The sequence below is a fragment of the Parasteatoda tepidariorum genome, chromosome 7 (assembly GCF_043381705.1).
Source record: "Parasteatoda tepidariorum isolate YZ-2023 chromosome 7, CAS_Ptep_4.0, whole genome shotgun sequence".
NCBI lineage: Eukaryota > Metazoa > Arthropoda > Arachnida > Araneae > Theridiidae > Parasteatoda > Parasteatoda tepidariorum.
This window is the reverse complement of record NC_092210.1, coordinates 23,323,552-23,337,839: the sequence shown is the minus strand read 5'-3', so window position 1 is coordinate 23,337,839 and position 14,288 is coordinate 23,323,552. Positions and strand designations below refer to the sequence as shown.

Below are 14,288 nucleotides of genomic sequence, written 5' to 3'. Positions count from 1 at the left end.
TGGTACTCATCAATTTGAATCTGGTTGTAGTGCTTCATGCTGCCACTTGAGATAGCCTTCACAGGGGCAGCTCATTGCCTTAACTACTGAGCCATTGAGGTTCAATTAACAAACCTACCTGACATCTTTCGAGCGGTGGTGGCTCAGGGGACAGAGTGGTCGCCCCCCAACCAGGTGAACCGGGTTCGAATCCCGTCGATGTCTGGTTGATTCAAATTTCGCTCTCGGCTCGCACCAGTCACTGTGCTGACGTAAAATATCCTCAGTGGTAGACGGATCATGGGTTAGATTCCCTTTGCCGTCAGGGTAACCATGGAAGGTTTCGTGGTTTCCCTCTCCATGTAGCACAAATGCGGGTTAGTTCCATAAAAGTCAACCACGATGGTAAGTTTCTCCCAATACTTGATCCAAGAGTTCCCTTGTCTTCTGAATTGAGTTCGAAATTACAGGGCTACGGAGTTGAACGTTAGTAGTCGTAAACTGAGAAGTCGGTCGGCTGTTCAACGACGGTATTAAAACTTAATAATATAACGTGCAAAAACCGATTATCTAAATACATGATATAAATACATAAGCAGAAAAAAATGATATAAGTTATTTCTAACTGTTTTATTTTTTAATTAATTATTCTCATTATAAACTAATAAAAAACGATATTTACCATTAAGAACGATGATATACGAGGCTTGTGGTAGTTTTTGAATATGCAAATTCTGCAGCTTCGGATAAACGTTAAGATTTCCGGCACAAAAAGTGAAAAAATCAAGCACCATATCCAACTGTATCTTTCATGCTCTGACATCTTGACTACGTACTTGTCATCACTATCTATGTCACATGGAGAGAAAAAAAATTACTAAAACTTCACTATAAAATAAGTAGTGCGAGATTTGAAAACTGCATTTAGTTATCAGAAACTTATTGAAAAATTAATTTTTAGAATCATTTCAAAAAATTACAATAGCATAAAGTTTTAGCATTTCTCAAAAATATGAATGCTTAGAATTATATTTTTAGACCATAGAATAAGAAATGCTTTGATCGAGAGTTAGAATAAAACACATTTGGAATATGAATGAAAATTATGAATAAATGTGTACAATTATTTCAAGGTTTTAGTAAATGTATTAAATCTAAATGCCTCTACATTTGATTTATAAAAGTGCAGTTAAAATGGATAAAAACTTAGTGTCATATAGAGAAAGCAAGACCAACGCCGCCATTTTAAGATGTATAAAATGCAATATACAATAACTTTCAATCGGGAAATTTTTTGAAGTGTAAGACAGCACAACCTACGAGGTTCCGAAGTACAATTGAACCCCTTTATAAAACAAAAGTAGGCACCGCGAAAATCAAACCCTCATTAAATAATCGAATACTCTTGGAATGAATTTGGAAGTTTCAGTTAAATAATGTTTGAGAAGTTGGCTGGAAATACTTTGTTGAATCAGAGTTATACTCTGACTCCTTCCTTCTCGCTCCCGTCAAAATGACAGTTTCGCCCTCTGTTTCTTGTGCCCGTGTTTTTTCTGGACTTCTCTTCTTCTTCGTCAGCGCAACAGCCCCTTGCAGGCCTCGGCCACCTTAACAGCTGACAAATACCAGCGTCTCCTATCCATGGCAACTCCCTTCCAATTTCTAATCTTTAGGGTTTTTAGGTCATTTTCGATGTCATTGAGCCATCTAGTAGGGGATCTACCTCTGGGGCGTGACTCCTAATGGTGACGATTTTTATGGCCCTATTTTCAGGGTTTCTCCATAGATGACGCAGCCATCTCAGCCTATTACTGCGGATGATTTGTGTAATTTGGGGCTGCTTATAGAGTCGGTAGAGCTCGAAGTTATACCTGGTTTGCCAGCATCCCCTTTCTTGAATTGCGCCAAAGATTACTCTGAGGGTCTTTCTTTCGAATGTGTCCAGTGACCACTGTATATCTGAAATTAGGGTCCAAGTTTTGCTTCCATAAAACAGTACAGGAAGTATGAGTGTCTTATAGAGTTTTAACTTTTCTTTCGGCTGAGAAGGTTCGATCTTGTTTACTATCTTACTTCCGGACTGGAGTGTTCAAATTGGCCCAAAAACAGCGGCTTCGTCGCTGTTTACTTAGCTGGCAACCAAATTGGCGTACTGTACAAGCTAAAAGCCTAGTAATTTTATAACAAGAGAACAGCTAATCTTGAATTATTTGTATACAATTTTGGACAGAAATTACTGAAAAGCGTTAAATTAATTACAATTATTTTAATAAAGTACCGTTTCAAATGCGAATAATCTGTTCATTGTGGTACTATTATATTTCTGGCCATGGGTAGCTATGCAATTCTCAATCTTAATATTGTGAATTGCAGTTTGTAACCGAAATAATGAATTACCCTGCATGTAATATTTAAATTTGAATAGAGATTTAGATTTGGTTTCTCATAACCATTTCAGACAGATGGAAAATCGGTGTCCCTATTATGTTTTTTTTCTGTCACTTTTAATTTAAAAATGAAATATATTTCGATATATTTTAATTATAAAAAACAGTCTAATAGTCACTTAAAATCTGTTAGATTATCGGAAATATACTTGTACTAAAGTATAAAATACAAAAAAAAGTAGTTTCAAATTTTTTTTTCATTCGAATTCAAAAACTATCAATAATTGATTTTGTAAATTGAATAACTGTTTCTCTTAGATCTCTAATAAGTACAAATTTGAAGAATCATTGTTTGGAAGTAAGCCTTGTTCGGAAGATTTTCAATTTTAACGCAGTAAAAGCCACCGGTATTTCATGTTGCATTTCTTAACCATTAATTATTTAAATGTAAAATATAATATTTTTCACTTATTTTGACCTAAATCAATGCAAAATAATGACAAAAAGTGTGAAAAGTATGTTTTATAAAAATTCTGCGTCTAAAGTTTAAACGTTTTTTTTTACCTGGAAAGATATCATTTGAAAGATTTTTGCAAATAGGAAAGAGTCTTTTCCTTCTGATGGCCGATGTCATGAGTAGTAGAGATCCTTTCGAGATGACAGCGCTGAACNTCAGCCTATTAATACAGATTATTTGTGTAATTTGGGGCTGCTTATAGAGTCGGTAAAGCTCGAAGTTACACCTGGTTCACCAGCATCCCCTTTCTTGAATTGCGCCAAAGATGACACTGAGGGTCTTTCTTTCGAAGGTGTCCAGTGACCGCTGTATATCTGAATTTAGGGTCCAAGTTTTGCTTCCATGAAACAGTACAAGAAGTATGAGTGTCTTATAGAGTTTTAGTTTTTCTATCGGCTGAGAAGGTTCGATCTTAATTATTATCTTACTTCCAGATTGGAGTGTTCAAATTGGCCCAAAAACAGCGGCTTCGTCATTGTTTACTCAGCTGGCAACCAAATTGACTTACTGTACAAGTTAAAAGCCTAATAATTTTATTACAAGAAAGCAGTTAATCTTGAATTATTTGTATACAATTTTGGACAGGAATTACTGAAAAGCGTAAAATTAATTAAGATAATTTTAATAAAAGTACCGTTTCAAATGTGAATAATCTGTTAATTGTGGTACTATTATGTTTATGGCCATGAGTAGCTATGCAATTCTCAATCTTAATATTGTGAATTACAGTTTGCAACCGAGGTACTGAATTACCCTACATGTAATATTTAAATTTGAATTGAGATTTAGATTTGGTTTCTCATAACCCTTTCACACAGATGGAAAACCGGTGTCCCTATTATGTTTTTTTTCTGTCACTTTTAATTTTAAAAAATATATATATTTCGGTATATTTTAATTATAAAAAACAGTCTAATAGTCACTTAAAATCTGTTAGATTATCGGAATTATACTTGTACTAAAGTATAAAATACAAAAAAAAATTAGTTTGAAGTTTTTTTTCATTCGAATTCAAAAACTATCAATAATTGATTTTGTAAATTGAATAACTGTTTCTCTTAGATCTCTAATAAGTACAAATTTGAAGAATCATTGTTTGGAAGTAAGCCTTGTTCGGAAGATTTTCAATTTTAACGCAGTAAAAGCCACCGGTATTTCATGTTGCATTTCTTAACCATTAATTATTTAAATGTAAAATATAATATTTTTCACTTATTTTGACCTAAATCAATGCAAAATAATGACAAAAAGTGTGAAAAGTATGTTTTATAAAAATTCTGCGTCTAAAGTTTAAACGTTTTTTTTTACCTGGAAAGATATCATTTGAAAGATTTTTGCAAATAGGAAAGAGTCTTTTCCTTCTGATGGCCGATGTCATGAGTAGTAGAGATCCTTTCGAGATGACAGCGCTGAACAGGACAACACAAAACGTGGAGAGGTACACGAGGACCTTAAGTACCTTGACAAGCTTCGGAAAGATGGAATTGTCCTCGGAACTGTCGTCGAAATCCACAGCATTTTCGTCATAGACGTCCCACTTTTCTTTATTCTCTTCCACCAAACGCTCTCTGAAACAGACGAATTGTCGTTTAAATAGATTTCAAATGTTATTGTTGTAGTTCATTTACGTCACACTAGAGCTGCACAATGGGCTATTGGCGACGATCTGGGAAGCATCCCTGGCGATGATCCGAAGACATGCCATCACGATTTTGATCCTCTGCTGAGGGGATGGCACCCTCGCTTCGGTAGCCCAACGATCTGCACGCGAAGTCGAACACTTTACGGTAGAACAGTTTAACGAGGACCAATACCGCACACCCTTGGCCCCTGCGCAAACTGATCCAAGTGGTCACCCACCTGCAAACTAATGCAACCAGTGATTCTTGACTTCGGTGATCTGCTGGGAACCGTGTCTTAACGATCAGTTCACTGTGGGACAAATAGATTTCAGAATAAGGTGCTATTCGTATTTCATTTTACCATGCAAACAGGAAAATAAAAAGTTGCAGCGATATATTTTTTTTCACTGTTAGCATTTATCAAAAAATTAAGATATCACTGTAAAAAATTTTGGTATAAAGTTGAGACGATTTTTAGTGTTGTGGTTAAGCTAAAAATTTTTTGTGTACTAGTTCTTTTTTATACTTTTTCATTGCTATAATTGGGTACATGCACTTCAAGAAGAATAAGAAGAAGATCACATATACCCACATATGTGATCTATGACTCAGTTCCAGATGATTGCTTTATTTTATATTATTTTATAACAGTCGTTGAACAGCTGACCCAATTTAGGGTTTACCGCTACTAATGATCAACTATGTAGCCTTGTAATTTTAAACCCAATTCAAAAGACTAGGGAGCTCCTGAACTTTTTGATGCAATTAACCGGCATTTTGCAATGAGATGTTTCGCCTGTGGTATAGCGCCCTTTTAAATTTCTGAGTGGACAATAGCAGCGATTCTAGTGTTGCGTTCTTATAAAACTTTTAAACGTCTTTATATCTCCCAAAAACTAATTTCAAATGAGATTCTTTTTCCTCTTTTGTCAAATCTGAATTTAATAATTAGATTGATCGATTAATTGATTGATTGTCTTCGATTGATTGAAAAGTCAAATGCCAAACTCACTCTTCTCTTTCAAAAGGAGATTCCATTTGACTTCGTGATGTAGTTGGTTCGACTTGAATTTTAAGAGCATCTTCCGGCCTAAGTGCCGCCATTTTCTCCCACTGAAAATGACTTCGTAATTCTCACACAAACTGAAAGAGAAATAAATAAAAACTCAACATTTAGAATAAATATAAGATAAATCTCGGATAGTCTGCTCACAGTTTAATAAAATGAAAAAAAAACTATCTATAAATAACAGTATCAGTATTTTAGTTTAAAGCATTTCCATGGTTTTTTTATTTTTTTTTGTTGGTGGTTGTTATTTTGCTTCAATTTAATATAGCAATTGCAATAAAACCAAAAAAGCTTTTTATCGCAATCTGTCCTAACATTGCAGAAGAGATTGCTCTCATAGGTATTATAGATTTTTAATTAATAATAATTGCAATTAAATCCAACCAAGGGTCAAGTATACTTTGTGATTTGTAGACTAAAGCAAAAAACAACGTATATATATGTTGTATAAACTATAGTATGTCCATTTATGCACTTTCATTTGTGCTTTATAAACCATAAATGAAAGTGCATAAATGGACATACTATAGTTTCAGTTCTATAAACAAGAACCTTCATTGAATTGCATTGAATTGAAGCATATGAGAAATCTGATAAATTTTAATATCTTTTACAGTTCTGATATTCAGTAGAAAATCAGAGGAAGAGCAAGCAATCAAGCAAAAACATGTAAAACAAGCAATCGCTTTGGTAATATAAAGTAAAATAGCTATGTTTTATACTATGACAGCTTTTGCATTTGAGCATACACTAGGATGCCTCATTTTTAAACTTTTTTTGGGAGCAAAACGTAATATCCGGCTACGTAGACACAACAAAAATAAATTTTTGTTCCTAAATTCAATAATATCTTCTGTGAAAAGATTTGTCTCAAAATTTTGTATTTTTGAATAAACACACCAAAATTGTTAATAATTTTAGTATTTTAGTATGGTTAAAATGGTTTTTGGTTAGGAAATATCACTCCATTAGAAAAAAATGAGTTTAAATCATCAAAATGCATACATATATATATATATCCAGGTGGCCGAGTGGTTAACATGGCTGACTGCGGAGCCATTCACCCACGCTATAAACGAGTTTGTGGTTGTGCGACGTGGGCGACGCTGCTCCACCGCCGTGGCTTTGCCACAGGTGCCCACTGGGTAACGAGAAGAGAGTAGCAGTTCTGGCATTTCTGTGGCCAATGGGACAATCCCCAAGTGCTCTTAAAGTGACATTGAAAAAAATTTTCATAATGCATTATGTCCTTTCGGCCATGGTATATATGTTCTACAGAACAAAAGCACTGCTTCGGCACATTTGTCTCGNCCCTCTGTTTATCATAAACATTTTGCCGTCTCTTTGCCTCCTCGTGTTAATTCTAATTACCCTAACTGTCAGGAAATTTCTTTATTTCATACTTTCGTTTTTCGCGCACTTTGATCTGACTCTTCTTCGTTAAACTCCGCACTTAACTTCCTCAGCTCGTTTGCAGCTAAACGTAGGTTTAACCCTTCTACCGCTGATTCAGCTCTTTCGGAACTCCTTAGACCCATACGCTCCCATTTTTCTAATCCTTACAATGAAAATCGTATTTAACAAGTTTTTTTTCTCCTGATTGACATAAAATTATTATAAAATTAATCTGTCCAGATTCGGTGTTAAATTCATTTTTAGGCATGTTAAAAAATTAAATTTAAGTCTCTTAACCTTTTGCATACGGCGTTTAGCATGATTATGCTATTCTAGTGCACATATTGTACCAGCCGTAATCAAAATACGGTGCTTAGCATGATTATGCCATTCTGGTCCACACATTGTACTAACCGTAAGCAAAAGGTTAAAGATCCTGACAATTTTGAAAATCTCTGGGGCATTAACCACATACTTAACCGGAGCGACCTTGGCTAACAGCATTGAACAAACCAGACGCGCCTTACAACTTTGACATAGGAAGCACAATAGATATAGCCGGTATCAAGAGTACGATAAATCATCGATTGTTGCAAAATGTTGTAATTTGGCTCTAAATTCAATTTCGACAATGCCAAACTTTTTTCCACCCCAGTCACATCAGCTCCTCTTAATGCTCTGCAATCTGATTTCTTCTTTAATGACATTAGTTCCTTACCATATCTCCATAGCGAAAGGAAATACATTTTACTGCTATTTGCCCCTCTCAGTCACAGTGGTTTTCTTGTTCTGGTTTTGCATCTTTATTTTTTTGTCCCGCAGTGGACTGATCGTAAAGATACAGTTCCCATAAGAACATCGATGTCAACCATCACTGGCTGAGGTCAGTTAGCGGGTGGGTAACTACTTTGATCAATCTGCGTAGGGACCGAGGGTACGCAGTATCGGTCCTCGTTAAACTGTTCTACTGTAAACTGCCTGACTTCACACGTATGTCGTCGGGCTACCAAAACAGGGGAATCATCCCCTCTGCAGAGGATCAAAATTGCGATGTCATATTTTCGGATCATCCTCAGGGATGTTTCCCAGATCGTCGCCTATAGCCTATTGTGCAGCTCTAGTGCGACGTAAATAAAGTACCTACCTACCTACCGCATTTTTATTTTTGTTTCACTCTCGGCTATTGCGGTTTTCTTAGTTACGTTTCTCATCTTTATTTTTGATTATTCGTTGGCAACTTTGCGTTCTTATACAGCAAATCACTTTTGTTTCTTCTCATTCACGTCTGTAAAGTCATGAGAATGGGCGCCTATTTTTATACGCTTGAAACTGGTCAACTTTTATTTTCCTTTGCATTTTTTTGTAGCTAATGAAGTTTTTGATTTAGTTATGATTTGTGATAGTGTCAAAAAAACACATTGAGTGTGTTTGCTAGAATTACAGATAGCAATACCATAGCAATTGTTGGATTTTATGAAATTAAGTAAAACGATCACGCCTTAAAATATTTTCATTTGAAGTGAATTTCTAACGATCATTTTAAACAATTTTTATTTTACTTGCAATTTAAGTACTTTTATGCTTTTTTTCAACACTTCTTGGGCTACATGTTTACATTCTATATATTCCTTTACTTAGCTTGTTTACATTGCTTATGGCGTTTTTTTATTTTTTATTATTATTTTGCAAATTTTCAAGATGAACTACTTATTCTAAAACTACTCTTTCAATAAACCTGAAATTTAGCACATTGCATTCATAATACTATTTACTGTAATTTAAAAAGAGATTTAGTTTAAATACTTATGAGAGAAACAAATTTTTTAAACGCAGTTGTGGTGTCTATTTTGTATTTTTCTTTAATTTTTATATATATTGAAGAAAAATTGCTGTACGTTACCAAACAAATTATTCCTAAAAAAATATCCAATCAATTTTCCTTTTCGAAAAAAAAAAACTCTAAGTCAATAAAAGTTTATACTTATCGCTAAAAAAAACGAGTTTTTGTGTGCACTATTTGATTTTAGAGATCATTCCTTAAAAAAATGGCAATGGCAGTAACGGCTTTACTGCCGTGCGATTGACTAAGCAACGAAAGTGCTTTACGATTGATTGATTCCAAGAAAAGTGGCTTGACAACTATTTCCCTTCTACTGTTAATGCTGTGAACGCTAAAATATTTCAAAAAACTATAAAACAAAATTTATTTTTTAAATTTTATTTTTGCGATATATAGCTTACGATATATAGCAAAGATGCCACAGACATAAAATAAATTTAAAAATTTTCATAATCATAAATTTTTTCTGATTACGTTGATTTTTCAATTGCATTGCAGTACAAGGTTTTAGCTGTTTGATCGATTTTTAATTCAAGAAATACACATTCCATTGTAACAAAAAAACAATTAATGAAAATACATAAGCATAATTAAATAGTTAGCGACTCATGAAACCATAATATGTATTTCTAATAATTTAATATTTTTAAACAATTGTGATTATAAAGATGCAATTGTAATAGACAGACAGAAAATACCTTGTTTTTAGATGCCTTTATATATTTAAGTGTATTATTTACAAAATAATTCATATTTTATTGTAAAAATTCATGTATTTTGTTTACTGGAAATTCAAAAACATTACTTTCGTGAAATTTAACAGCTGTCACAATTTAAATAAAGGGAAGGAGAATTTATGTAATAGACTAACATCTGGTAAAACAAATAAACGCTTACCACATTTTTTAGTAAATAATGCAAATGATAATGCCAGATTCTGAGGTCTATGCTTTAAATAAAGACAGAAAAATATTAGATATTTTTCCTAGAAATACGTTGTTTAAATGAAAGTGAATTCGCATGCGCAATATAATATTTTTTTAAAAGAAGTCAATAACTAATTTTAATTAACTTTCTTTTTGTTTTTAATTACTTCTAAAAATGGTAAATTTTAATTTTTAGTCATTTTTGTACATTGTAGTACATTTTATAGTGTATTTCTCCACATTTTGATCATGAGTCAAAGTGCACTATTGTCAAATAATAAGATCTGAATATGTTATACACCATTCCTATAAGTTTACTTAAATCAAATTGCTTAATTTTGCTGTGATTTTTCATTGCAATTAAATACAACAACCTACGACAGTAAATTCAATTATAATTTTACATAATAAGAAAACCTAAAAATAATATTTCTTAAGAGATAAAATTCCCCGAAATGTTGTCCAATATAATGGAGGCTAGATCTTAAGAGATAGAGGTTACTTGCCCGATGAAATCTGCAAATCAAGATGAATTTCCAAAAATAAATTTAACAGCCACCTAGTGTCCAATAGATACTTTATAAAAATAAAAAACTGGCTTTGAATCACTTGCATAATATGACTAAGAAGTTCATATAACTATCAAATTACAGACAAATATACACTAAATGATATTAAAACGTAGTAGCAGTAGTACTTTATTTACGTCAAACTGGGGCTGCACAATGAGCTATTGGCGACAGAGCATTCCTAAGGATGATCCAAAAACATGCCATCATACTTTTGATCCTCTGCACACTGGATGGCTTACCCAACACTTCCTAGAACAAAAAAAGGCCTCAACACGGATCTCCTTTAATCGGGATCTCCTATTAGTAGTCCGACATAACGAACTTAAACTGCGCAGTGGATGAAAAATAAGAAAGGTGTCACTACGTTTGGGCTACTAAAGAATCAAATTTCTTATTTATGATAACCCGTGCTGAGGCCTTCTCTTTTCAAGAAAGTATTGGCTTACCCTGCTTTGGAAGCCAGACGACCTGAGCACGAAGTTGAGCATTTTACGGTAGAATAATTTACAGGTGACCAATACCGTGCACCTTGGTCCCTTCGCAGTCTAATAAAAGTGATCATCCATTCGGTCACTGGTAATAGCCAGGGATACATGACTTCGACAATCTCTTGGGAACCTTGTCTTACAGATTAAAATGCATTTATTGCATAAATTAAAATACAAATTCAAGAAATCGGAAAATTAAAAAAGTAAGAAAAAACCCAAAAGAAAGACAGGCGTTTTCATTCCCAAGTCAAAATTCTTGATGGCCCCATTAAAATAATTTGATGGTTTATGTTGGTTTCAGTGCAATTCATGATGGTCCAACGTTATTTGATGTTCACCATCATGCAACATTTTCCATTATGCGTTCATGATTTTAGATATACCAACAAACTTCCATCATTCCATGATGGAAAATGCTACTTTAATACTATAATGGTTAACCATCATGAGAAGTTTCGTTCTCATGGACCTACAATCCTTGATGATCTGTGGTGGTTCATGATGGCTCTAACTATTCATTTCCATGATGGTTTAATGGAAATTCTTGTTGTTTCTCTGGAATATACCATCAAAACAATTTGTTTCTTTTTTATGTTGGAATATCATAAATCAGTCCAAATTCCTATATTGGGATGATGGTTGTTCATGATTGTTAGAACATTTGATTTTTAAGATACTACGATGGAAATTCGTGATGGTCCATAATAGTACAGCAATGCATTTCTATGATGAATTAATAATAAGTGTTGGTTAAGCAGGAATATACCATCAAAACAATTTTTTTTTGATGTTGGCCTATCATAAATCAGACCGAATTCCTACATTGTGGAAACTATGATGCTAATTATAGACTTCTTTTAAATCCAATAAACTATGATGAAAATTTCTGATAGTTCAATATGAACAAACCATCGAAGCAAGTTGCTATTCTTATGTTGGATCATCATAAATCAGTCCGAATTCTTACATTTGGGTGATGGTTACTTATGTCGGCTACCATCAAAACTATAATAGTTCAAAATAGAATTATTGAAGGTTACCATCAAGATTATGTTGGTTCATCAATGGAAAACCATCAAAAATTTTGATTTGGGATTGATTAGGATATTCTAAATTCTATTTTTATGTTTAGGATATTCTAAATTCTATTCTTATTCTTTGTTCTTAAATAACTGTTATGCAAAATTGAAAATCAAAACAATCAAAACAATTAAAACAAACAAAATTGACAAAGTCGTTATCCAAAATGTTATTACATTTTAACGAATTATACTTTATCATTAAAATTCTAAAATTGCGGTGCAATTTGCGGTGTAAATTCATCATTATCGCAAAGCTTTCGTATCATGCGTCAATGAACTGTTTATGATAGATTATGCATTTCAAAAACTATGCATCATTAAAAGATGAGATAAGTACTAAGAGATGAGATGAGTTAACACCGTTTAACAAGTTATGCCTTTTTATTTTATAATTGAAAAGGATATAATGCTTTTCAGTCGCATTTATGTTCTTGTGTAGTGATATTTAAAGAAATTATTCATGCCTGGCATATATAATAGGCATATTTGTTTTGTTTTTAAACCAATCAGCTCCATAAATTATGTATAAAACTAGTAGTTCATTCTAGTAATTAAACTAATTTTATGTAGTATTTGGGGATAAAAAAATACATAGATAATAAATATGAATTTAAAGTTATGATAAAAGTTTTTTAATTANCATTTGGATCCATAATTAAGGATTAAGTTGACCACTTGTAGAACAGCAATTTGATGGTCCTCTTAGATAAGATGTTAACTCCCAGTAGGGCAATTAAATTGCTTTGCAAACTTGGTACTCGATCGTTAAGATCGACCTATACAGGTGAATAGGGACAGGTTGCCTCGGGTCCTAATTTTTTTAATATTTTTTACTAATATTCTAAAATTATATATTAAGAGTCGTGTTTACAGAACACCCTGTACATATATAAAATAAACTTTAAAAAGCAATTTCGATTTTTACTTTTAAGGACTTAGCATTTAAAAATTAATGTTCAGCGTACTATTAACTTAAAAAAATACAGTTTTAATGTAACGAATGACGCACGCGCATTTCAACCGTCGAAACAAAATATTAGTATCGAAAAGATTATTGCTAATATTTGTAAGCGCATCACTTATGACTTGTCAGGATTGATGTGTTAGCTAAAATGAGAACCTATAATCGAAACCAACGAATCCTAAAGGTGGAACCCTAAGGTTCCGAGAGTTTTTTTTTTTTTGTTTTTAAGTAGTGAGACGATTTTTGAAACCTGATCCAATCAATAATCCGCAACTTATTTGTTTCGTTTAATTATATGAAATTATTTAAATTAAATTCCAATGAGAAAGGAAATAACAAAGTTTAAAAGGTTTTTTTTTAAAAAATAAATTGGATAAATTTTTAAAAAGGATAAGCATTTAAAAAAAAATTCTATCCGTATTTTTCATCAAAAAATTCAAAATAGAATAACCGAATTCAAGTACACACAATTATATTTCTTTCATAACTATTCTCTTAATAATAGTTTTTTCTGGACCACCATAATTCATCTTATTTTATTCAGTTTCAGCTCATAATTTTCTTAAGGACAAATTGAGATGCTAATCCAAAATTGTGAATTTAATTGTCTATCACAAAACCTAATTTTTAGAGAATTATTGATAAAACAATAAATATATTTCATTTATCAAAACAAATCACCCGTTTTTTTTCGGTCTGGTATATTCCCTGCTGCTAATGAACTTTATTTATAAAATCTGGGGATCAGCTATTAGAAATTCGATCATTCAGGGATCCTTAGCCTGAAAAAATTGGGAAGCGTCGACTCATCATCTTCAACCGTCTTTTTATCCTTTTCTATTTTTTATGTCACTTTTACAATGAAGCCTCTTGTCAAAGAACTTTCATGAATAAAACATTTTACTTACTTATTTTACTCGTGTAGAATATTTCGTAAACATGTTAAATCAGCCAGAAATACTTTGCAGATAGACACAATAAAAATTTTAAAAAATAAAACAATCACATTTTAAAACAGGAAAAAACTGAGAACTCAACCTCCAACTTCGCGCAATCTATAAACTGTAGTGAAAGCAGTTCATGTTTTATTTTTAAAACTCTATTGGGAAACTACTGTTGAGTTATCAGCTATTAAAAATCAATCCAAGTTTCAGGTGGCTCCTATCAATATTTTCTTTCGCCAAAATTTCTGATAATGATTTATGTAAATAGCAATTACAAAAGAACTTGATATCTCTCAGCTTTTTGATAACTAATCGATGGAAAAAATTCTGTTATTATCTATTGTATTCAAATTACAAATTATGATCTAATTATATCATTGGCTCTCATTTTAATATTATGTCATTATCTTCCGTGTTGAGATTCAACCGGTATGCACTAAGGCAGTGGTTTCTATCTGGTGTTCCGTGGAACCCTAGGGTTCCGAGAGTTAGGATATTTTTCA

General features: G+C 32.6%; 1 protein-coding gene across 1 annotated transcript in view; it reads right to left on the bottom strand.

Moving 5' to 3' along the window:
* The window catches only part of LOC107447831 (chitin synthase chs-2), a 46,672-nt gene extending 32,705 nt beyond the window's left edge, over positions 1–13,967 (bottom strand). Inside the window, exons 1-4 of the mRNA XM_043041906.2 lie at positions 13,750–13,967; positions 5,518–5,648; positions 4,192–4,451; positions 662–828 (exon numbers count right to left, since the gene is read on the bottom strand). Of these exons, the coding sequence (XP_042897840.1) occupies positions 662–828; positions 4,192–4,451; positions 5,518–5,609 (519 nt within the window). The 5' untranslated portion in view covers positions 5,610–5,648; positions 13,750–13,967. The remainder of the gene's footprint in view (positions 1–661; positions 829–4,191; positions 4,452–5,517; positions 5,649–13,749) is intronic.
* Between the last annotated feature and the right edge of the window lie 321 nt (positions 13,968–14,288).